Source organism: Branchiostoma floridae, chromosome 3, assembly GCF_000003815.2.
Source record: "Branchiostoma floridae strain S238N-H82 chromosome 3, Bfl_VNyyK, whole genome shotgun sequence".
Taxonomy (NCBI): domain Eukaryota; kingdom Metazoa; phylum Chordata; class Leptocardii; order Amphioxiformes; family Branchiostomatidae; genus Branchiostoma; species Branchiostoma floridae.
Genome location: NC_049981.1, coordinates 1,309,763 through 1,334,233, shown reverse-complemented (window position 1 = coordinate 1,334,233; position 24,471 = coordinate 1,309,763). Strand labels below are relative to the sequence as shown.

The window sequence follows — 24,471 nt, the reverse complement described above, 5'->3', positions numbered from 1 at the left end:
AATACACCGTGTTGTATTCTATATTCATCAAGATTTAACCAAGCAAGGACCTTCATTTAATTGCATTAAGCTTGCCCCATGCTGGTATTAAATGGTATGTGTAGATAGATGTAGTTGGATACGTGACCGTACGGTCATTCACCCCAGATGACCGCATGGTGAAAATAGTGACCGCATGGTTAAAAGACTACACATTGAAAGTTGGACTATCTTCTGATATTTTCGAGTCGGTCGGCAATTTCATAACAATGTCGATCGTACTGCATTTCGTGCGTAAATCACAATGAAGTAGTATAAAGTATTTTTACATGAATAAAATCTATGTCCAACTGTTCTGTGAAGTGTAATGTTTACGGTGTTTTCTGTGACATTATGCTTCGTATGATGAACACTCGAAAATTATGCAGGAGGCGGTAAACCATACACAATACAGATATACGACACAGATATAAGAAATCTACAGGTGTCATAATACACAGAGAGAGGAACGGAAACTGACATTCGCTCCAAATCTTTAATGTATAAAAATGATAGCCTAGTTCCCATGTTCGACGCCTCTGTGTGCGTCGGTAACGTGATAGCAGGACTGTGTCACAAGGAAATGATATACTGTAGAATCCTTTCTTCTATCATTAGGCCATGTCGTTTTGAGTACATGTATATGGATGACATCCACGCGCGCATTAATTTTCGTCCGTTAAAAAAAAACTTTTCTTTCGAGCATACTGTTAATGGTATAAATCAGTTGTAAAATGAGCACATATAAGCCTTAGGCTGAAAACAAATATCGGGAATCGGATGATAATGTCATAAAGACCAAAATAATGCCAAGATTAAATGAATATATGAGAATATGGGAATATGAGAAACAAGAAAAATAGAGATTTAACCTTCTTGTTCCATGCTGATGTTGTTTGTTACTATAGGTTCATATAGCTAGTGGCCTACTTGACCGTACGGTCATTTAGTGACCGCATGGTCAAAGGAGTACAATTTGGCCTTCATTATACGAACGTAGCCACACATGAAAATTGAGGGGTGGACTTGGTCTTCTCATGTTTTTAAGTTGGCTGTCAATTTCGTAATCACGTCAATCGTAATACATTTCGTGCGTACATCACAAAGAAGTAGTAAAATTTTAAGTAGTAATTACCTTTGCCAGACTTCAACCTGCCTGACTACTACTGATTTCACAATGAAGGCAACGTTTTTTCACTTAACCTTTTTTTACTCGAACGCTCGCTTCAGTTTTTTGGGGTTCCCAGAGGCTGTCATCCATATAATCAAATCAACATGGCCTAAGTTTAAAAAAAAATAATCTGTTGGTATCTGGAACTGTAGTTATCTATAAACGTGTGTCTTCACAATGTATTAACAACCTGTGCCGGCAAAAGGCAGATACTAAAAGTAATCGCACTTTATTGAGATTTAACCTCCTTGTCTCATGCTGGTGTTGTTTGTTAGGTTCAGATAGATGTAGTTGCCTACTTGACCGTAAGGTCATTCACCCCAGGTGACGCAAGGGTCCAAGTGTCCGCACGGTCATAGGAGTACGTTTTGGCCTTCATTATGCGGACGAAGCCACCCTTGGAAAGTTGATGGGGAGGACTTGGTCTCCGTATGTTTTACGGTTGACTGGCAATTTCATAATTACGTCAATCGTATTACTTGTTACGTGCATAAACCACATTAAAAGAGTTTAAAGTATTTAGATGGATGAAATCTATGACTTTGTGGTGAGTGATGAATATCTAATTAAAAAATGCAATCCCCGCTGTCAAGGTACTTTCAATTGGTACATCCCAATTGTATTTATTGTTGTATCCCAGCCAGCAGAGGGTAGAGACCCACTGTTTTGTGAACTGTAACGTTTCTGCAGTGTTTTGTGTGACGATACGCAGTGCAGAGTACAAAGATGAGTATTTTGCTGGAAGTCATGACGGCTTCTCGACATTTAGCCGACCTCCCGACGTTACTGGCGGCTACGTGTGTGTGCCTGCTCGCGTATCTGTATCTCCGGCGGCCCAGGAACCTGCCACCCGGGCCCAAGGGGTGGCCGATTGTCGGAAACCTCCCCATGTTAGCCAATGTAAGTTGGGCAAACTTTTCTCTATCACTATCAGAAGCCACTAGCATATGGAACGGTAATAGCCAAGTGTAGTAAGGTAAATACAGAAACAGTCTTCCTGTACGTTGATGAACAGGAAGACTGAAGTATGATATACGACATACATAATTGCACAGGTGACCGCACGGTTATCAGCTTCCTAACGACGGGGATACTGACGCAGATCACAGTGGTTCAAAGACCCTTAGGTCATGTTGGACTTAGTACAGCAGAGCACTACTGAATAAACACATTTTGGCAACGCCTAAGGGGTTTAGTCGATAGTGCAATATGATGATCGAGTTAAAAACATTCATGGAACTTGGGTTACAAATTGCTGGATCAGCCAAAGAATCATTCTGTGTATAAACTTAACAGATGTTTATTTTTTTCTTCTTTATGTCAGGTATAAAATCAATATTAAACATTATGTCGTTTTCAGGACTAACTTCTTCACATATTCCTACTAATCTCTGACGAGACTTGGGACATGTAATACACAGATCATCGGCATGAAGAAGTTGTGCAAATGATTTCTTGTTTTTATTTTTTCCAGTCCGCCTTTCTTCCCGCCACTCTCATGGAGCTGTCAAAACAGTACGGTGACGTCATGACCATCTGGATGGGTCGTTTTCCCGCCATCGTCCTTACTGGGCACGAGACTATCCGGAACGCCCTGGTCAAGAGAGCTGAAGACTTCTCCAGTCGCAAAGCACCACCAGCGCAGGCAATGGCGGGTAGAGATAAAGGTACGTTAACGTTCATATTGTACACAGTTTATGGATATTTTGATTTTATTTTTTTTGTTAAATTTATTCACCACATATAACAACTAAAACGAAATTATAGAAGGTTTGAAAAGAAAACATGCAGGGAGAACAGAAGCCTATGCAGCTTTTCATGGCTCTCCCTCACAAACTAGGTATTAATGAAACGTGATCTAAATAATAATGAAAGATTATATACATAAATCAAGGCTAGTTAATAAAGCAAATGAAATTGAAACTACACCAAGAAAATCATAACGCTACAAATAATCAAAACCAAAAAAAGATCTGTAGATTATAAAGAAATACGTCGAAATTATAGAATTATGCAATATGGACGTTCTCATCTTGAGACTAGCCATGTTGAAACTTATTCATTTATAGAATCAAAGCACTTTTCCGGATGACACGTCGCGTGTCTGCTGTACGGGACAGTTGTCTTGAAGAATGGGAGTTAGACATCCAGGTGATAAGATACACCAAAAATGAGTTACTCAAGCAACTGATATGATTTAGGAAACAGACGTTTCTGATAGCATACACTATCTTGCGTTAGTGACACTGAAGATCCTTAAAGATAGTGCCTGGACTTTTTTTGTCTTGGAAACGATATACAAACGATCTCAAATTGTTGTCCATGATGACATAAATGATGAGGATTGGAATGTTTTTTTGTGTTGTAAAATCAATGCAATTCAGCCCCAACGGGGACTGCAAAATTGATTCAGAAATAAAGTTTCAAAGTTTCAAGTTTATAATGATACCAAATAAGCACTGTTTATTTCCAGGTGTCCTGCAAGCTCCCTACGGACCACACTGGAAACAGCAGCGCAAATTCGCCCTGATGACTCTCCGGGACTTCGGCTTCGGCAAGCGGAGTTTGGAGGTCAAGATTAGTGAAGAAGCCGACGCGCTTGTTCAGGAAATTCTGTCGCATAACGGACAACCATTCGACCTAAAAATCATGATGCAAAACGCTGTCAGTAATATCATTTGTTCCATAGTGTTTGGGGACAGATTTGAATACGGCGACCCTGATTTCCTACGACTGATTAGCCTGTTGAACACGGTAATTGAAGCAAAGCCCTCTGTCATAGACAGGCTTGAAAACATACACCCCGTGTTTCGGTTCCTCCGCCTCTTCGGAAAATCAGGCAGGGATAAAGCGACGAGAATGCTTCAGACTGTCCAAGAGTTTTGCCGTGAACAGATAGAGAAGCACAGGCTGACCCTTGACCCCAACGACATCCGGGACTTTACCGACGCCTTTCTCCTGGAGCAGCAGCGGGCTCCGGAGGAAAAAGCTCGTGAGCACTTCACCGACAAGCAGCTGCAAGAGGTGCGTTCAGATGAATGAATTAATGAAGGAATGAGTGCATTAACAGGTGAATGAATGAATGAATGGGTACGTACGTATACATGAATTACTGTAAATGCATTTAAGTTCGCGGGGTTTAAATCAATTTCGCGATAGCGGGATAATGACTGTTCGCAGTGACTTTAAGTTCGGGGTAGCACCATGCACTGCCACTGTAGTCTCTTACTGCCATGAAAAAATGTTCGCGGTTTTTGAAGTTCGCGGTGAATAGGCAACGCGAAAACCGTGAACATAAAACCACCGCGAAAATTTCTGTATCTACAGTATTCAGTAATAGGCGACAGAAGGGATGGGTGAATCATTGAGTCAATGGTTGAATAGAATGAATGAATGGAGAAATGAACAGACGAATGAATTACTCAATGAATGTGAAATATTCATGATTCATTTGCCATATTGAAAGCAGCATCTTCAGAAGAACTGAATAAAATCTTACACCCCCAGGTGCTGATGGATCTATTCGTGGCCGGTACTGAGACCACCGCCACCACCACCCGCTGGGCCCTGCTGTACATGATGCTCAACCCAAACATCCAGGAAAAGGCAAGTTCCGGCAACTTTTAGTAACCGTAGATAACGCTTTTTTTCGGCTTCAATACAGTTGTCGAACTCAAAGTTTCAAATGTAAGGACAGTAGCAGGTGGTGCAAGAAAGGAATATGCATTTGGTGTTTCTAAGAAAGGAACTATTGATGCTCCTAAGGAAAAGTACAGACAACATCGAATTTAAAACGTTCCTTGCCGTACACTTTCACCAATCAACATTGCGAGTGCTAAAGTGTCGTCCTACTCATGTGACTTCAAACAACCAACATCAGCAATCCAATGTTTGCTGTTATTGGGTGTTTGGCGTCACGTGCACATGACAGCCGGATGACGTTATATTCACGTGACACCCAATAACATCAAGCATGTGCCCACAGGTTCATCAGGAGATAGACTCGGTGTTAGGGCAGAGCGCGCCGTCCTATGCACAACGGAACCTGCTGCCCTACACAACAGCGACCCTAGCGGAAGTCCAGCGGATTAAATCCATCGTGCCCCTCGTTGGTCATGCAGCATCCAGGGACACCACCTTTAATGGCTACAACGTCCCTCAGGAAGGAAGGCTTTTGGTATGAAAAGTTATAGTTTTAATTCTCTCCTCTATCCATAGATTTTCTAATTCTCGATTCATCTATCTACATCTACAGGTACACCTTCACTGAAAGGGTAGATGAGATGACAGATCCTTCTCTATATCTGTCTGTACTTGAAAGCTCATATGTGTTGTTAGAAGTCATTATAATATCCAACACAAAAATTGGACTCACCCAAATCTTCGATTCGTCACGTTATGCAGATAGAATAGGCTTTACGTGACTCAGTAAGCAGTAGATCATAGGTTGCAGGAAGTCAATGCTTTACAACCACCCCTGAACAGAGACGGTGGGCGCCTTAGTCTTCCTGCAACCTATGATCCACTGCTTACTGAGTCACGTGTTCTATCTGTATAGCGTGACGTCACGACTGCAGTGGATTGATCATTCCTTGGCAAAGACTGGTTCTGTTAAGTCGAAAATTTGGGTAAGTCCAATTTTTGTGTTGCATATTACAGTTAAACTAGTTCTATAATATATCTGTCTGTGTTGTCCTTCAGCCTTTCATTCAACCTGTTTATCTATATAGTCAATCATTCCATGTATGCCTTCCATGATGTGTTCCAGATCAACCTGTGGTCCGTGCACATGGACCCTCAGCTGTTCCCGGAGCCGAACACCTTCCAACCCGAACGTTTCCTGGATCAGGACGGAAACTTCGTCAAACACGAGGCGCTCATCCCGTTTTCTATGGGTGAGTCAGTGTGGGAACCTTGTATCTATCTATCTACCATAATGCTGATGCAAAAATGGGGTGTTTAAGTAGCGCAAATCAGCCACGATAATGGCTGATCAGCTTTTTCTGGCGTAGCACTTGGTTACGCTGCTGGATTTGTGATCTGCCGGCCCTGTTGACATGTTGTTTCTTTCTGTCCCTTGTTGTTTCACTGATCCCACCCACGCGCACATTTATCACCGCCTGATTATACAAATAAAGTAACCAAAAGAGTTGAGAATCAGGTAGCCTCTATATTACTGGTTTAAGGCTTGAAGTTGCCTGTTCTGTTTTCTGATTAGCACCGGTTTTCTGATAGCCAGATTAAATCACTAGCAGATAGCATGTGATCATGATAAGCCCCAAATGAGTTTATGTCTGAGGCCTGCTAGGAAGGCAAAGGGACAGGTTGCGCTGAAGATTCTCCTGTTATCCTTTGAAGGGTCTCGTGACATAATTTAATGGAGACGTTACAATGCTGTTTACCATACTTTTAACCTTTTTTAGGCCACCGGATATGTCTTGGTGAACAGCTGGCCAAGATGGAGCTCTTCATGCTGTTCGTCTCCCTCATGCAGCGTTTCACATTCAATCTGCCAGAGGGCGCACCTGTGCCGTCCATGTTGGGAAAGTTGGGCAGTGTTGTCAATGTGCCTTTCCCATTTGAATTGTGTGCAGTTGCACGTGGATAACTTTAACAGAAATGTTGGTGAAATAAAGGCAGGACAATTATAAGATATTGGATATATAGGGTGCAAAATTTGTATACCAGGTAGGAAACCTTATGGGTGTGAGGAGAATATTTAAAAAAATCTTCAATATGATCAAGCAAATAGAAAATACTAAATGTAACTGGTGTTATTCAATCATTTTCAATATTGTTATATGTAACGAGTTATATACATAGCAAGGCCTACTAAAATGTATTGCAAGCAACTAGATGGTAGATATATGCAATGCTGTAATTAGAAATTGCTTCAAGAGGAAGTCATTCTTCAAATGAGTCGTTAATTATTGGGTCAGAGGTATGAAATGTTGGAACTTTATGAATACTTTCACTTAAAACAGTTTGTAAACAATTGCAAAAAGCAAAAATGTTACATGTATACTTTTGTTTAAATCTACGGCAAATATGTGTCCATTTCGCAACTGCTTTGTACGATTTACAGCAAGGTTGAAAACTTTTTTTAGACGGCACATGAGCTTTTGAGGGGAAATGTCAAAGATGTTCCCATGTAAAAACGTTAAACGTTTTCATTGTCTGATTTTGTCTGAAAATCCTTGGTACCTCTAAATTCAGGACAGGGAATGGTATACGCTGAAGTCAAATGTACTGTTTTGGCTTCGGGTTGCAGACAATGACTGTTTATTCAACACTTTTTAGTCGATTAGAAGTAAATAGTATTTAGGGTGCTTCCAAAAAGTAACTTAGTTTGCGTTTTCTTGTTGTCTCTATTTACGTTTATCCTGATACAATAAACATTTACACAACGTGACGGAAACCGTTTTTTTGTCTTTTAACGTAGTACGTTTGTTAAATTGTTTTAGACACCACCGTTGCTTCTGTCAGTGATACGTAGACATATATTACATTATTCTACTGGATACAAATACTCCAAAGCATTTAATGAAACTTTTAAAACCTTCTCAGTAATCTAAAGAACTGGATATTTAAAGTGTGCAGTCTTGGAGGATGTCTTATGCTGCAGTTACTGTAAGAGATCTCTCACCAGTGAAATTGAAAGAAAGGATATTTTATTCCGAAATACGATTAGTTAGAATAAGACGCTATAATAATGATCTAAATGTGATCATATGGACATAGTGTAAATACCTCTCTATTAAACGCTTGACTGTATATACCATAAGACATGCATTGAATTCCTCTAAATCACATTAATTCATTCGTCAACAAAACACGTTATGTCAAGGCGTCAAACGATACTAACACAAGAAGATATAACTTTCCAAGCAAGTTTTCGACACAGTCAAATTGTGGTAATGATCACATTTGCTTAAGCGCTATCTATATACTTCCCTATGCTTACGGCCATTTTCCAAGTCCCTTGGTTTTCACTCAATAGAGATTTCGCTGCGTGTTTGACCGATGATGATGTTTACTTCTCGTTTGTGGATGACGCTAGGTCCTGCTGTTCCTGTCCCTCCGCAAGGGCGCACTTCTTGAGATGAACCAGCACTTCCAGGAAACGGTTGATCCGGTGCGGCAGCTTTGCCAGCTGGAAACAATAATAACTCTTGATCAGTTCTATTGATTTGCGTATAGGGGCATATACAGTGTATCATACTACAACATTTTCTGTCTATCTTCAATAACGATAATGCTATCATTTGTACCACATAATGTATGCACCCTTCTCATATATATATAATGTATGCACCCTACATCAATCGAGCAAAGGTTATACATCTAGTTTTAGTTCTTGATTATTGTCGCCAATCAATTCAGATCCTAGAACTACTGATCGCTATCTAGAGACCACTTTTGAGAAACAGTGCTGATTGAAGTTGAGCGCAAACAATTGCAAAAAACTACAACATATTCGTCGTTTGCTTTTCGAAAAGAAAATGCTGTGGTTCAAGTATCCGAGTCGGCAGCCGAGTTCAATACGTCTTCAGTAAGGTATTAATGTCTAAATACATCAAATTAAGAGTTTTAGATTATCTTGGATCGACTGATTGTCGTCTCGCGAGACGGTCGATAGCTTCAGCCAGGGCCTCAGTCAGTTACTGGTTACAGTTCTTGCATGGCAGTGCCTTTGATGACTTATTTAATGGTACTATTTAATGGTATGACTTATTTAATGGTACTATCAACAATAGGCTTGATACTCTGTCGTTACATATATGCGAAGTGGAAAGTCCAATGAAGATGTAAAACAAAAATTCAACGAACCTCTGCCACGGCGTACTGGTTCGGGCTCTGCGACTAGAAGGAAGTAAATTCAAAATCGTCGCATGATATGAAAAGTGATAAAACAGTCAGCATTTTAGATTAAACAGCAACAATAATGTGACTGATTATTCATCATCTTTCAACTACTGCGTCGTTCCAAAAAATTTTGTCGTTTAACGTTAAATCGAAAAAGGTGCAGCACGTTCTTGAAGTCGTTGATGTACGTCAAAATTTCAAAAGCATTATTTCTTATCTACAAAAAAAGGGCTCGTTGTGCCACTCATTCGTTTTGGGTTACAGTACTGGATTCTAAACGTTTGTTTCTCCTTGACTTGATTTAGAATGTATCCCACAGGGAAGAAATACTGTGGAAGCTTGTTCCAATTTCTACCAATTTTGAAGTATTCTTTCTAAAATTTGATTTTGTGAAAAGTGCAACAAAGTAATTTTGATACCAGGAAACTCATTACGTGTACGATAAATAAGATCTGACGAACACAGATACATTAAAGTCAAAACTTACAACTGAGAAATTAGTGTATTCCTAATATCAATTTGAATTCAAATTCTACATACCGGAAAACGATATGTCTTTCCACCAATGGCAAGGAAGCTGTCTGATGAGGATTCATCTTGTGGAACGTGACGTCGTTTCCTGTATATGGGCAGACCGAACACCTTCCTCACCAAGCCTGATCCCTCAGGTTCAGCTTCAGCCTCTTTCGACTCATCCGTCTCCTGACTGCGGAGCCTTGCAGATACCCCACCAGACCGGTAAAAAGATCGCCATTTTGGTTCAGAGTACAGTGCAGCTGAAGGCTCGCCGTCTATTGAGCCGTCAACGTCATCCTCTGTAACAGTAAGAAGGGTATTGTTACACTGTGGACTGGTGCACGATGAGTAAGGACATGAGTAAGTGCACACTATTCTAACCTGTTTCCAGCAATTCAACGGATACCAGGGTGAATTCCTTTTCAATACAAATACAAATAAAATTGTTTGGGCCGGGATCACATGCGTTGGCAGACTACTAGTTGTTAATTTAAGAAAACTTTATCAAACTACGTAGAATGGCCCGGGTAAATCAACATAATCAGGACAGTACTGTCTGCATCTGTCAGTTTTTCGGGAAAAAGCATCCTTGTGCTAAAATTCTAACTTAGAAGTCGGCCCTGTCAAATTGTTTTAAACTGTCTGCTTGCAACCTGAAAATGTATTCCTCACCGCAAACCAGTGTTGTCATTCCTTTATATTCAGTGATGAATATATTTTGGTGAAGCTAACTTCTTCATGATTGTACAACAACACCTCAATTTCGTAGCCGTTGTATCTACATTTTTGTTGTATCTGCATTTTGTTGTATCTACAAAAGTATGTTGTTGGAGAGCTGTCTATAATTTTTACATACTTTGTTTAATTTTCGAACTCTATTTAGCTGCCAGCGGGTGATAATGTCGATTCAGATTAATATCAACCCAACTAACGTTAAGCCCTACTTGGCAAGTGTGTCAAATTATCTGGGATTGTGGGTAATGTCAAAGCTTACGGGCCCTAAGTGACGATCGACTTGGTTACAGCAAAACACGACTGTCTGGATAGTGAATAATTGATACATTAGCATTTTATCCTTTTACCTCTCACATGCGCAATATCATCTGTGTACTAACTTATCGGGGCCTTCTTGCTACTCACCAACAATTCTGTCATAGAAAACAGACTTTGGGTTTGTAAGGGCTGTTTCGTCACAAGACTGGGACTTCGGGTAGCACTCCTGGTTATCAAAGAACATGAAGGCCACACAGCGGGGATTACGTGTACACCGCCGGGCACAGTCTTCTAACGTGGTGTAGCGTGCGTAGATACCCCAGATGTCGTTCCCAGGACAGTCTCCACGCCGAACGGTGTAACCTTCCACCATAGCTAGGGCATCTTGCATGAAAAAGAACGAAATTTTGTGTAAAAGAAGCTATCGATAAGCTGAATTATCGTAAGTAATGAAGATTGTAAAATACTAGACTTTTATTGTACGCCCGTCAAAAGGATTTGTATTTTTACTGAACAAAGTAATTATTAATTTTGTATTCTACTGGTCAGCAAAATTATAACAATAGACACCAGTAAAATGAAAATAAGTAACAAAATTAAGAAGAATTGTTTGGAATCGTACGTCTTATATATGCAAAGGGACCATTTCACGTTGTTTTACGGAATTACGATTAAAGAGAGACATAGATTGGCCAATGATTCAGAGTGTTACTAATACTGCATATAGCGCTTCCATGTGTTAGCCATTGGTATTGTTCAACCTTCAGCGGCTGTTGTAGGCCATATCATGTTATAAAAGAAACCTACCCTTAACCGTAACTTGTACCGTGTGTTCCACGACACCCAACTCACTGGTAGCCACACAAGTGTAGTTTGCGCTTTCTAACACATTTTCCAGACGAAGCTCATTCCGTCCACTCTGAAAGGGCTTATCTGATAGGTCGTCCTCTCCCTCCAGCCATTGTACCGAAGGCGTGGGAGAGCCAACAGCAACACAGGTAAGGCTGATATTATCACCGTGGTTGATTTCAATGTCGTCTGGAACGACTGAAAATCGAGGCGGGACTCGACGAACTGTATGAAGCATAGACAAATAAAACATGTTATCACAAATTAATCGAAGATTCCGTTGACACAGAAGCTAGAATTGTATAATGCTTGTGTTTCTATCGTGATATACAATAGATGCACATCACCAAGGCAGTCATGAATGTCCTTCATTCAGCCAACTGCCCCACGTTAGGCTGATGTTTTCTCCGCGGATGATTTCAATATCCTTTTTCAATGTCCGGCGCTTTTTTAAATTTCTATTAAAACAAGTGACTTACTGGAAGGGGACGACATACATGAAATACAACACCGCACGCGTGCACTGTAAATGCATTTAAATTCGCGGGGATTTAATTTCGCGGTAGCGGGAAAAATGACTTTTCGCGGTGGTTTTAATTTCGCGGTAACGCCATAGACTGCAGTCTAATACCATGATAGAAAAATGTTCGCGTTGGTTTTAATTTCGCGGTGAAGTTGTCATTTACAGTATTCCGCAGCATCCTCGCACCCAGCTCTCCCGCGGGTCGGATCACCCTCGGCTTTCTACCAGGCGATGCCACCCGCGGTGGGGCTGATACCTCGGCTGATACGGACTTCACCGTTGCATTCCATATTTATCTAAGATTTCAACACATGTGAAGTGAAGCAATAATACAATACAAGAGAGAAATACACTTACTGCTAGTGGTATCTAGTGATGTCTTCTGTGTCAAAATCGTAGTTACACTCAGTAATTTGAAAGGTTTGAAAGTTGTTGCTTCAGCCGAAAATTATATAACCATTTACACATATGTTGTATATACGTAGTATTAACACCAGCTTACGTTTACTTTGCAATGTGTCGAATTCCATGCCTCTATACCTTGTTCCACGATGTTCGATCTGACGTAATTCGAACCGAACCCTATTGTTCTATTTAGGTCATCTGCGGTCATTGCAGGCAAATCAGTGCTTTCTGGCCTTTTCCCCCCAACTAACTTGAATCAAGCGAAAAATATACTTTTTCACCAATATACACAATCTTCTGGACAGTACATCTATGCTTTCACTTTGTTGCGGACCTGTAATATGTAACGAAGCTACTGGCGTTTTTGTTGGTGACCTTGAATATTATAAGTGTTGTTTACACCGGTATCAATTACACCCTTCCGCTATCCGTGCGGCATGACATGAGTGCAAACATCGTTTAAGATCTCGACCAAGAAGGGTCCAACTTAACTCATTGACGGCTCAAAATGACAGCAACGGTTTTCCCGAGATTTTTGTTTTGGGATTTTTAGAAAATGCCTTCGATTTTGAATTATTGGTAATTAAGTGCGAAAAATGCCATTTCTACGCATAATTTTGACTGTAACTTTGCTTAAAATTAAAAATCCCCGAAACAAAAAGTTTTATTTGCCTCTAAGATGACGAAAAATACAAAAATCGAGAATTTTCCATAGCACTTGCGGCCCATCTTTTCAAGAGTTTGGTCAAATTGAAGGCCTTCCTTGAAACAGAAAATAATCGTCTTTGGAAGCAAAATCGAAACAAAACAGCTATCTCAATTCAAACGGGAAGATTCAAACTATCTAAAATTGTGAATTTAATCTTATTTTGAATATATTTTCCTTGTCATAGCATTCTGTTTATTTTGAAATATTTTAAGTTTAGCCAATAGTAGGCCTCTTGTAACTCGATAGTCTGTCGAACTCGCATAGCAACGGGAAAGAATACCCTAGCAACCGACCGCCGTGCACAGGTTAAGAGATCTGTATTTCTGTTTTGACCATCCATATTGCACTAGGTATTTCCTTTTACATTGTTAAGTGCAAACCTACCCCGAACATACAGGTTGGCCGGGTAAGAGTAGCGGGTGCCTAGACCACTGGTAGCAACACACTCGTATCTGCCTTCGTCTTCTTCAGTTACACTGTTGATTTGAAGTGAACCTGGGAAATAAACGACAACATATCTTTATTTTATTACCATTTATGCAATGAACAATCTACGTCACAGCAACGCTAATATGGCAGCCAACTTACAAAAAGTGGGGCGCTACAATTTCACTTTCTAGACTCAACAGGAACATAAGTATGTAACTACTTTAAAATTTAAATGTATTTTAGCCTAGGTGGTGGCAGAGTAACATATGAAAACTAAAATGAAGTTTTTTTTTGCTTTGATACCTTCTACATAATGTGCAATGTGGTCATTCTATGACCGTGCTCCTTATATATATTAAGACTTTATTTAACTTTAAAAATGGCGATAGATTTTTGGTCTCAGATGTTCCACTCAACTCTAGTCTACCACAGAAATCTGCTAGAAAGAAGCATCGCCGGCACATGTATCAACCATTTATTTCTATAATTGATGCGCAATTTTATAGCTTAGAGGGATTATGGCTATGTAAAACGACATGTCATACACAACTAGAGCAGCAAGTATTACTCAATGTTATTTTCTTTCTCCTTCATCCATACCTGAGCCCAAAAGCTTTATACGAGAGTCCGCCATGTCTACAGGGACCATATCTTTCAGCCATGTGATTTCAGGATCAGGATCTCCTCTTGCACTGCACACAAGTACCGCAGTGTGGCCCTTCTCTACTGCCTTCAGCTGAGGATGTTGGGTGATTGTAGGGAAGCCGTCAGGTAGGTTGTCCTCTGTAAAATATTGGAGTATAGGGAGTTGTGATGTGACATCACATGGGCACCAAAAGGAGGTATGTTTGGCATGTTTCTGCCAAATATTAAAGGGTAAATAAATGGCAAGATGCAATTTTCACTATGAAATAAATAATACAATATTATCGTAATAGTTGCTAAATATATTAAGAAGCTATAGCGTAATTCTTTTTTGTTTTGTTTTTGTTTTTCAACATCATACTTTTTCTCACCTGTCATCACGTTGACAAGCGCACTAGCCTCTGCCACAGTTCCGTCATCGACACTCTCCAATTTGCACTTGAATGTGTCGTCATCACGTGAGTGTCGCAGGGGGTCTATCCTCAGCACTGACGCTCGTCCATCGTTGTACTCCACTACGTCATATCTGCCCCGGGTACTGGTGACTATTCTGCCACCCTTTGTCCACACGATTGTTAGATTAACATTCGTCTCGCAAAAGAGACTGAGGACAGATTCATCAACACCCGTGGTGTCCACTGGAGGATTTACAATGGAAAGTACCACTGGCTGTTCTTGTGGGTCCGGACCAGGAGGTGTAGGTCCTACAGTTAGAAAAAATACGTTTTTGCTATGTCGATGAAGGTTTAGACATCCAGGTAATAGGATAGACCTGAACCCTTGTGGTTTACCTTAGCCGTATCTATTACATGATTTTATAATACAATTAGTCTCTTTAAGTATGTCAAATTCTCTGATATTGTGTGAAATGTTAAAGGTTATGGGCCCTTAGTGACGATCGAAGTAGTAACAGCTAAACACCTCATGGCAAATAACAATTGATACATTAGGTTTTTAACGTTAAAATCCTTGACTTTGCAAATGAGCAATGTGAAGTGTGCTTTTTTTTTTATTGGATGCTTTGGGTGCTTTATTAGTCCTACATGCTACCCACCTACAATTCTGTCATAGAAAACAGACTTTGGGTTTGTTTGCGCCGTCTCTTCACAGGACTGGGACTTCGGGTAGCATTCCTGGTTATCAAAGAACATGAACGCAGCGCATCGGGGATGACGTGTACACCGCCGGGCACAGTCTTCTAACGTGGTGGAGCGTGCGTAGATTCCCCAGATGTCGTTCCCAGGGCAGTCTCCACGCCGTGCGGCGTAACCTTCGACCATAGCTAGGGCATCTTGCATGAAAAAGAAAGTGCGAAAATTTATATGATAAATTGATTGTACATGTAGTGTTAGCAAAATATTTGAAATTGTAAAATGCATGGACTTTCATTTTACACCTGCCTAAATGAAAACCAAATACAGTGACAGTATTTGCCCATTAGCCATTTACTGGTTAGCAAAGATTTATATCCAGTTGCTTGAGTAACTGCTTTTTAGCTTATCTTGATCTTGATCAAAGACAACAGTAAGATATAAATCAAAGATGATAAAAACTGTTAGAAATTGGACCATTTATCGTTGCAGTATATAATTTCGTTGAAAGGACATCTTCTCAGCTGTGAGCCACATATATTGGCCACTGATCTATACTGCTGTAAATAGCTCTTCCATGTGTTAAACATTGACATTGTTCAGCCTTTAGTGGCTGTTGTGTGCATGTTTGTATAGGTTACAAAAGAAACGTACCTTTCACCGTAACTTGTACCGTGTGTTCCACCATACCAAGCTCACTGGAAGCCACACAAGTGTAGTTTGCGCTTTCTAACACGTTTTCCTGCCGAAGATAACTCCGTCCACTCTGAAAGGGCTTATCTGATAGGTCGTGCAGTCCCTTAACCCATTGTACCGAGGGCATGGGAGAGCCAACAGCAACACAGGTAAGGTTGATGTTATCTCCGCGGTTGACTTCAATATCCTCTGGAATGACTGAAAATCGAGGCGGAACTCGACGAACTGTATGAATAGACAAACAAAACATGTTAATACACCTTGATCAAAGATTACGCAGAAGCTAGAACTGTATAATGCATGCGTTTCTTGGCAAGTGCATCTAATTCGTTGTCTCTAGTTATAGGGATTTTTTTGGGGGAAAGCCATAGATTAAGGCGGCAGAGTACAGTATTTCTACGCGACCCCCGGAGTCAATGACGTAGGGGTAAAAACATAGTGCGGTCGAAATCTTCAATCGTTCGTAAATACCTTTAAGTACATGTAAGCGAGGGATGAACTTTACTGTGCGGTAGTATAATATGTCGGCTCTCAGATGGCACGAATGAGATTTTTCAGTTTGGGCCTGTCGTTGTATAAATACGCGTGACCTTTACAGCTGGCTGTCTAAGTGAGTCGGCTGCAGTTCCGGGTAACCCCGCATGACCCTATTTCAAAGAGGGCGTCACAATGTTAAAAAACCACAATATTTTTTGTTTTCGGTTATTTTGTACCTTGTACCCTCGACTTTAACATACTCGTCTGCCGTGCTTCCCAAATGCACCCTACTATAACTTTATCCGCGTCGATGTCAGTCACCTTGCGGTCCTTAACTATAGGAAGCCCCATAGGCCGAAAACTGTATTCTGCTACCTTAAAGCCCCTGTATTTCAGTTTTGACCGTTTATTTTGCACTACGTATTTGATGTACTGTACTGATTGCACATTGTATTGGTAAGTGCAAACCTACCCCGAATATACAGGTTGGCCGGGTAGGAGTAGCGAGTGCCTAGACCATTCTTAGCCACACACTCGTATCTGCCTTCGTCTTCTTCAGTTACACTGTCGATTTGAAGGGAACCTGAGAAACGACACAACATGATTGTCCTACCATTTGTACGATGCACAATCAACGTCACCTTCTAGACTCCAACATAAAGGGACATCAGTATGTAAAGACTAATGTATTTAGCCTAGGTGGTGTTATATTGCAGAATAAAAACTCAGAGACAGTGATATCATTTTGCTTTGGTATCTTCTACATGTATGTGCAATGCTACCACAGACTATACAAATGCACTCATCATATTACGACTTCATTTAACTTAATGAATGGCGATAGGTGTTTGACCTCAGATGGCCTACTTCACTCTACTTTACCAAAGAAATTAAAAAAAAAATACGCTAAAAGATGACATTGTTTCGTGATTGAAACAAAAAATGAAAGCATTGCCGGCACATGTATTGGCTACCACTGAAAGTCAAATTGATCCGTCCATTTATAGCTTAGATAGATAACCCTATCTAAGACAACATGCGTCATATACATCTAGTGCAGCAAATATTACTACACAATGTTATCCTCTTTCTCTTTCATACATACCTGACCCCAAAAGCTTTATACGAGAGTCCGCCATGTCTACAGGGACCATATCTTTCAGCCATGTGATGTCAGGATCAGGATCTCCTCTTGCACTGCACACAAGTACCGAAGGGCGGCCCTTCTCTACTACTTTTAGTTGAGGATGTTGGGTGATTGTTGGGAATCCGTCAGGTAGGTTGTCCTCTGTGATATATTGGAGAATGGGGAATTTTTATTTGACATCGAATTGGCACCAGAATTGATGTATATGTCGTTGAAGAGGTTCATGAAGCACGTATGAGCACAGTTTATACGTGCTTATTTGACGTATTTTTAAAGGTAAACACACGTACCGACAAATTTGCAAATCGAAAATTTGGAGGTACGTGTGTTTATTTCTAAAAATACGCCACTGTTAGTAGTAAAACTTCTGTTAACTGATGGATATGTGTTTTGCATCCTGGCAATCGTTTAACTCATAAAAACGAAGTCACTGTTTATGGTCGTTGTTTTTACATTATAAGTTGAAATCACCCTATTGTGTAGGATGTCAATATTTACGACGTACAATGTATATATATAATAAGCGATTTTAATTTGTTGTGTTGTGAGAACTACCATCAATAAAGGGACATGGTCACGGCATATTTTCGCGCTGTTTACTAACGCTTGAAATGGGGCAAGTATGTCAGGAATAATTTACAACTGTCCAACTGAATGGAGATTCGAAATTCAGAATACTTACAGTTTGGGCGCAAAATTTGCAGCTATGGAATAATACTTTTGAAAGTACTTTTTAAAAAAATAACGAAGGACATGGCGAACTTCTTTGCGTTTTTGTTCGACATGATACTTTTTCTCACCTGCTATTACGTTAACAGGCGCGCTAGCCTCTACCACAGTCCCGTCCTCGGGATTCTCCAATCTACACGTGAATGTGTCGTCATCATGTCGTCGCAGGGGGTCTATCCTTAGCTGTGACGCGCGTCCGTCGTTGTACTCCACTACGTCATATCTCCTCTGGGTACTGGTTATTGTCCTGCCACCCTTTGTCCACACGATCGGGAGTTTCACATTCGCCTCACAGAAGAGACTGAGAACGCCTTCATCAACACCTGTGGTTTCCACTGGAGGATGTACAATGGAAGGTACCACTGGCAAATAAGAAAGAAAACATGTTGGTTATCACACATTGATCTAAGATTCCGTTGACACAGAAGCTAGACCTCTATCATGCTTGTGTTTCTAGCATGTTATACAATAGCTATGCAGCACCAAGAGAGTCTTTCATGCCCTTCAGGTAGAGATGGATGAATACTATTAGGTAGATATTAATGAAATATGACAGTGTATTACGTATCACCCTCAGTCCCAGCCCTCCCGCGGGTCGGATCAACCTCTTCCGGCTGTCGATGCAAATCGTGGTTGGGGTGGTACCTCTATCGTGAGATACGGAGTACACCGTGATGTGTTCTATAGGTATCAACATTTCAGCATAGAGAGTGAAGCAACAATACAATAGAAGGGAGAAATACTGCCATTTTTATTTAGTAAAGTCTTCTGTATCAAACTCATAGTTACACTCAGTATTTTGAAAGTTGTTGCTTCAAACGACAATTATAACCAACCACTATTGATTGAATTTGAGTTCTCTGAGTGTCAAGGAACATTAAAGTTTAAAAAAGTGAAAGACGCTTACCGTGGTACCTAACGACTACACCACCCTCTGCAGCATACTCGTACGCAAACTCAAACTCCCTGTCGGTAGCAGACCGGTAACTGCAGGTCTTAGAAGAATCTACGGGAAAACAACCACTCTTAGTTACAATTTACTCTAAAGGCAAGTCATGGTCTTAATTAAAAGACAACAATCATTAAAACTAGAGTAGCAAATGTCTATATTATGCTGATATTGTCTTGAGCGGTTTTATTATATCAGTTTTATGCCAAGTTTCGACAAAATGTTTTCAATGTATTCATAATTTATCTATACATTGCAACAAAATACCATACTTAAAACTGTATTCTTTGGAAATGGATTGGGTTGCCATGGGGCGGGTATCCAATGATAGCTGAAGAACATTCACGGGAAGCAATGATATCCCCTTACATATCATTGCTTCCTTTGGATGATGAAATTGAATGTTATCCTGGTATTGTTTTGGAAGGGGATGTGGTGACATTAAATCAGACCTGTGTTAATGTCTTCGACTTGGACGACTTTTAACCCGCTGCAAACTTCCGTGCAATCTTCCATTCCACCAGTCAGGCATTCTCCACATTCTCTGAGGTCTCCGCACTTTCCAACGCAGGTCTAAAAAAATGAGCATACCCATCAGTAAGCTACTGGATATAGAATTCGAAATATCCAAGTAACGCAGAAGAACAAGGAAGTCTTGGTTTTGACAGTTTTTTTTTTTAATTGATGCTGTTCATGCACACAACCAGTACCAATTACCTGCATATGTTTGGTCCATCCTTTAGTTACCTACCTAATATATAAAACGTTCAAATGTACTTAGAATATTGAATTTGAATGTCCTCTACTTGGTACACTGTTTTATGCAAACAACGGATATACGTTCGCTCGTGGATAAAGGTGAACAAGTGCTATAATATATTTTGTAGATGGAAAACTTACCGCACAATCTTCACACTGAGGCCCAAAGTAGTAACTGAATGGATCACATCTGCAGACGCCACACTGACAATCACCACCGTTGTTACAAATAAGCTGAAAAATGCCACATTGCACAGCAACTACATTAACTTGGTATTTGCATTACATTTAAAAAATCGCAATAATCCATGTATTAGATATGTATATATTTAATGATTTACATTACACCACACATCAGGGTAAGCTAAATATTTATACATTTTCGTCCTTTTATCCAAACAGCAAGTTGAAGAAGATACTATAAAGTCTTTATGTTTTATTATGGTAACTGTAAATTCTTACCCCATTTGACGATATACAGTTGTCAACACTTGTTGTGCATTCACAAGCCGCGCCGGCCCAGCCTTCTTCACAGACACAGTCTCCACATTGACACACACCGTGTCCTGTTGGAATAACATCGCGGAAAGAGTATGTCATAGTAGCTATGACAAAAATCTGTACGTGTTAAAATAAAGAGACCTACTATTGCTTATTGAGGAAGGGGATGCATTAAAGAAGAAACTTCAAGAACAATTTTAGAGTGAACCAATGTTGTCAAGTGCCTATCAGTTTCTGACAGTTTATTCAGTATAGTATAACAAGCTGCTGCCGCGCAGCTGCCGAATGACGATTGTGTCTGTTACATACAGATACAAATAACGAAATAGTCTGAGGCGTAATAAGTCAAAATATAAGTGTGTAAAATAGATCAAGATACATGAAAACAACAGATGGTAGTTACTTGAGTAGTCGTACTAGACTGGAAGGTAACGACGAAACTTATTGCTATGGTTAACATATATACAGTCAGAGGACTTTAATTGCTACCTTTTTTGTTTTTCAATAATTTTCTATGCACCTATATTTTGTTATCGATATATCGTACTGTATTTGATTTGTTATTACCCTATTAGATAGCTCCATTTATGTCATAATAATTACTATATTTCTTTGTCGTTAATCATTTAATTGTTACTTATCTATTTGTTATCATCTGTTTCATATTTAAATTATTTCATCGTAGTTTGTTAGTACTAGTATTTGTTAGGAGGGCATGTATAAGCCTATTTGGCTTCTTCCTCTCTCCTGCACGTTGTATGTTATTTTTTAACTTTACTTTCTGTACGTTCGTTTTATGTGCAAATCAACCAAATCAATTCAAATCAAACCTCCACAAATTTGTCCCTTGTATCGGTCACATGACAGGCTGTCACATTCGCAAAACTGTCCGGTAAACCTTTGAAAGGGCAGTATGGGGAGGCTGTGATGGCATCTACACTGCCCACAATCACAGACACCATGACCACTGCAGATCGGAGCGTCTTCGGTTGCCTTGCAACGTTCTGCTTGCTCTTGAAGGTTCAGGTCGCAGGTTGTTGTAGCATCATCAGCGTCTTCTATCAATTGAAGAAAATTAAGTAATTGATTTAATGACTATAGATGAAAATAAGCTACCTTACAGCCATGGTTAATTTACATTGACAACATATTCTGCATATTTGCTAAAACACATATCATTGAGATGTTGTGTAGGAAATATTGAAGAACTAAGGTATTTTACCAATTTGATCTATGTAATCAAGTTGAAACGTCAAGCAATTTTCTAAATGAACTAGCAGTTATTGGCATAAAGCACATATGCCATAAAGTAGTTGCATGGCTGTTGTATAAATGGGCGAAACGCATTGCTTTATGTCCATAATTTTTGACTAGATATTCAAAGATTTTCCCAGAATGTTATCATCGAAACAGTGTTATTTAAGGATATTATGTAGTATATACTGTATTCCAAATTGCAAAAAGGAAACATCATTCTTGAGTTTTACTCTATTATTCCGAAGACCGAAGATTCTAAATTGTCAGAAAACATGGTACGTACCGCACGCTGGGATGTCACAATACTCCCATCTAACATCTGGGTTTGTTGTGTAGCACCACGGTTTCCTTGCATCTGGTAGCCCGTCTGGGTTTCTACAGAAGTTCTCATCCAATCCGCTGTTAGGAAACTTTTCCAAGTACGTGTTGTTGTGTGGAAAAGTACTATCCCAGTGCTGGCACGTCAATCCTGATTCGGTAAACTGTCTTGTACCACGGTAAGATGTACCTTCGTAGTCTGTGAGACATTCTAGTGGTTCAACTGTAACAAGAACAAAACAAAGCATCCGAAATGATTATATCAGATTGGAGTTTGTTTTTTTAAGTACCAGTAAATTCCCACCTGCTTACGTTTTGATGATGCCTCAGCAAAGGTCTTCAAGCTTCTGACTGTAGTGCTATTCTTGCCACAAAATCGTCATAAAGCACTCCATTCATCATGATCAGTATTTCGCTATATTACGTGGCGCTCTGTAGCGAGCAGCCGCGGTTTATACCTCTCTCCTACAGAGCGCCGCTCCGGTGTCTTCATCAGGTTTTTGTGCAATATATATGTTTTGACAGTTGTGTAAATGTCTGAGGAGTCTACGGAACGGTCAACCTACTGTGTGAAGTGAAGTTTGTGTGCAGAAAACAGCTCGGACTGAGTGGCTGTAGCTCTGCGTGACCGTGTGTGCCATGGCGTCCTCCGGGGTACTGTACTCCATTGGATTTCTGCGCAGTTTGAGGCGGATGGCACTGCCAGTTGAACCTCTGCTGAAGTCACACCTTCGCTGCCTTGGGGTCCTGAAGACGCGAGGCAGGTACAGAGGAAACAGAGCTGGTAGGAATCTTCAGAGACCCATAAATACTGTTGTTGGAAATAGGCCTGTAAACCCGTCACTTGACTTCATATACAAATCCCGATGTAGTGGTATTCAATCCCACCGTAATGCCATCAACATCAGTGCTCGCAAACAGCACCTGCGTTCCATTACATGTGATCACGTCAAGACTTCACAACTTCGAAGTATGCCAGGAATTTTGTTGACAAACACTCGCTCGCTGGTGAATAAAATGGACGAGTTCAGCTTGGTCCTCAACTCCAGTAAAGCCCAGATTGCCGTTGTCACTGAAACGTGGTTTTCTGAAGATCTGCCGACAGAAGCCACGTCTATTGAGGGATACAGCGTGTTCCGCAGGGACCGTCCCAACAAGAGGGGCGGAGGGGTGGCCGTTTATGTCAAGAACTCTATAACGGCGAAGCCTCTCAACCCTGTTCCGGCGGGCTTGGAATGTTTATGGATGCAACTGCGGCCGCATTGGCTTCCTCGATCCGTGTCGTCCATCGCCCTCTGTGCCGTTTACCACCCTCCAAACTCCACTCGTGACGACGCTCTTCTGGATTTCCTGTCGGATTCCATTGACGACGTCCGCAGACAGTACCCAGGCGTTGGTGTTGTTGTCCTTGGCGACTTTAATCGCCTGGATGTAAGTGCCATCTGCTCTGAACACTCCTTGAAGCCTTTAGTAACTGTTCCTACTCGAGAAAATGCCATCCTAGACCAAGTCCTTGCCAGCGATGCCCTTGCACAGTGCAACTACCAACAGTGGACCCTCCGGTAGGCGCCAGCGATCACAACGTCGTGATTTGGTCCAGTAAGTCACGTTCTTCTATGCAGAACAAGATTGTCAAGAAGATCGTCAGGCCCTTACGACAGTCGGACTTACGGTCGTTCGGATCGTGGATCACTGAGCACCACTGGGGAGAAGTTTATAGCGCGGTCAGTGCAACGGACAAGTGCTCAGCCTTCTACTCCACGCTGTGTAGTGCGATTGAGAAGTACTTTCCACCGAAAGTTGTCCGTCTACATGAAAAAGACAAGCCGTGGATGACACCAGGACTGAAAGCCCTGATCCTGCTACGCCAGAAGGCCTTTAAAGAACAGAATCTACCAGAATTAAAACGTCTTCGCAACAAGATCATCCACACCATCCAGCTGAAGAAAACAGCCTTCTACCAGCAAAAGATCAAAGGTCTTAAGAAAGCCGATCCGAAGAAGTGGTATCAGGCTATTAAAGACATGTGCAACATGGGCAAAGGACAGTTGAAGATTGACATCCCAGGTGTCTCCCCGTCATCAGCTGTAGACGTGGCCAACGCCATCAATACTCATCTCGCTGCGGCGTCACAGAAGCACGCGCCACTTCGACTTGAGGACCTGCCAGCGTATCTTCCGTCACCTGCTCCACCCCCGGTAGTCTCAGTCTGGGACATGTGGAACAGACTAAGGAATGTTAAGATTGGCAAAGCTACTGGCCCTGATGGCATCTCCCCAAGGATTATTAGGGAATTTGCCTTTGAACTGTCCCAGCCGTTATGTGACATTATGAATACTTCTCTGTGTCAAGGTGAGGTACCGGACATGTTCAAGGACGCTGATGTTGTGCCCATTCCAAAGGAGATGCCACCGCGACTGGAG

The 24,471-nt window shown here is 40.9% G+C and overlaps 2 protein-coding genes across 2 annotated transcripts in view; one reads left to right on the top strand and one right to left on the bottom strand.

The window, feature by feature from the left end:
* Positions 1–1,820: 1,820 nt before the first annotated feature.
* LOC118410861 (cytochrome P450 2U1-like) lies at positions 1,821–8,045 on the top strand. Its single transcript, XM_035812722.1, has 7 exons — positions 1,821–2,089; positions 2,664–2,856; positions 3,663–4,213; positions 4,697–4,795; positions 5,175–5,366; positions 5,958–6,084; positions 6,613–8,045. The coding sequence occupies exons 1-7, from the start codon at positions 1,916–1,918 to the stop codon at positions 6,795–6,797; spliced, it is 1,521 nt and encodes a 506-aa protein (XP_035668615.1). The 5' UTR covers positions 1,821–1,915; the 3' UTR covers positions 6,798–8,045.
* Positions 7,844–24,471, bottom strand: part of LOC118410859 — a 55,038-nt gene continuing 38,410 nt past the window's right edge. The window contains exons 30-48 of the mRNA XM_035812719.1: positions 22,014–22,271; positions 21,304–21,531; positions 20,435–20,538; positions 20,114–20,206; positions 19,666–19,786; positions 19,172–19,270; positions 18,336–18,626; positions 17,494–17,676; positions 16,861–16,971; positions 15,870–16,136; positions 15,179–15,415; positions 14,496–14,828; positions 14,080–14,262; positions 13,435–13,545; positions 11,372–11,638; positions 10,712–10,948; positions 9,596–9,870; positions 9,020–9,052; positions 7,844–8,342 (exon numbers count right to left, since the gene is read on the bottom strand). Of these exons, the coding sequence (XP_035668612.1) occupies positions 8,223–8,342; positions 9,020–9,052; positions 9,596–9,870; positions 10,712–10,948; positions 11,372–11,638; positions 13,435–13,545; positions 14,080–14,262; positions 14,496–14,828; positions 15,179–15,415; positions 15,870–16,136; positions 16,861–16,971; positions 17,494–17,676; positions 18,336–18,626; positions 19,172–19,270; positions 19,666–19,786; positions 20,114–20,206; positions 20,435–20,538; positions 21,304–21,531; positions 22,014–22,271 (3,551 nt within the window). The 3' untranslated portion in view covers positions 7,844–8,222. The remainder of the gene's footprint in view (positions 8,343–9,019; positions 9,053–9,595; positions 9,871–10,711; positions 10,949–11,371; positions 11,639–13,434; positions 13,546–14,079; positions 14,263–14,495; positions 14,829–15,178; positions 15,416–15,869; positions 16,137–16,860; positions 16,972–17,493; positions 17,677–18,335; positions 18,627–19,171; positions 19,271–19,665; positions 19,787–20,113; positions 20,207–20,434; positions 20,539–21,303; positions 21,532–22,013; positions 22,272–24,471) is intronic.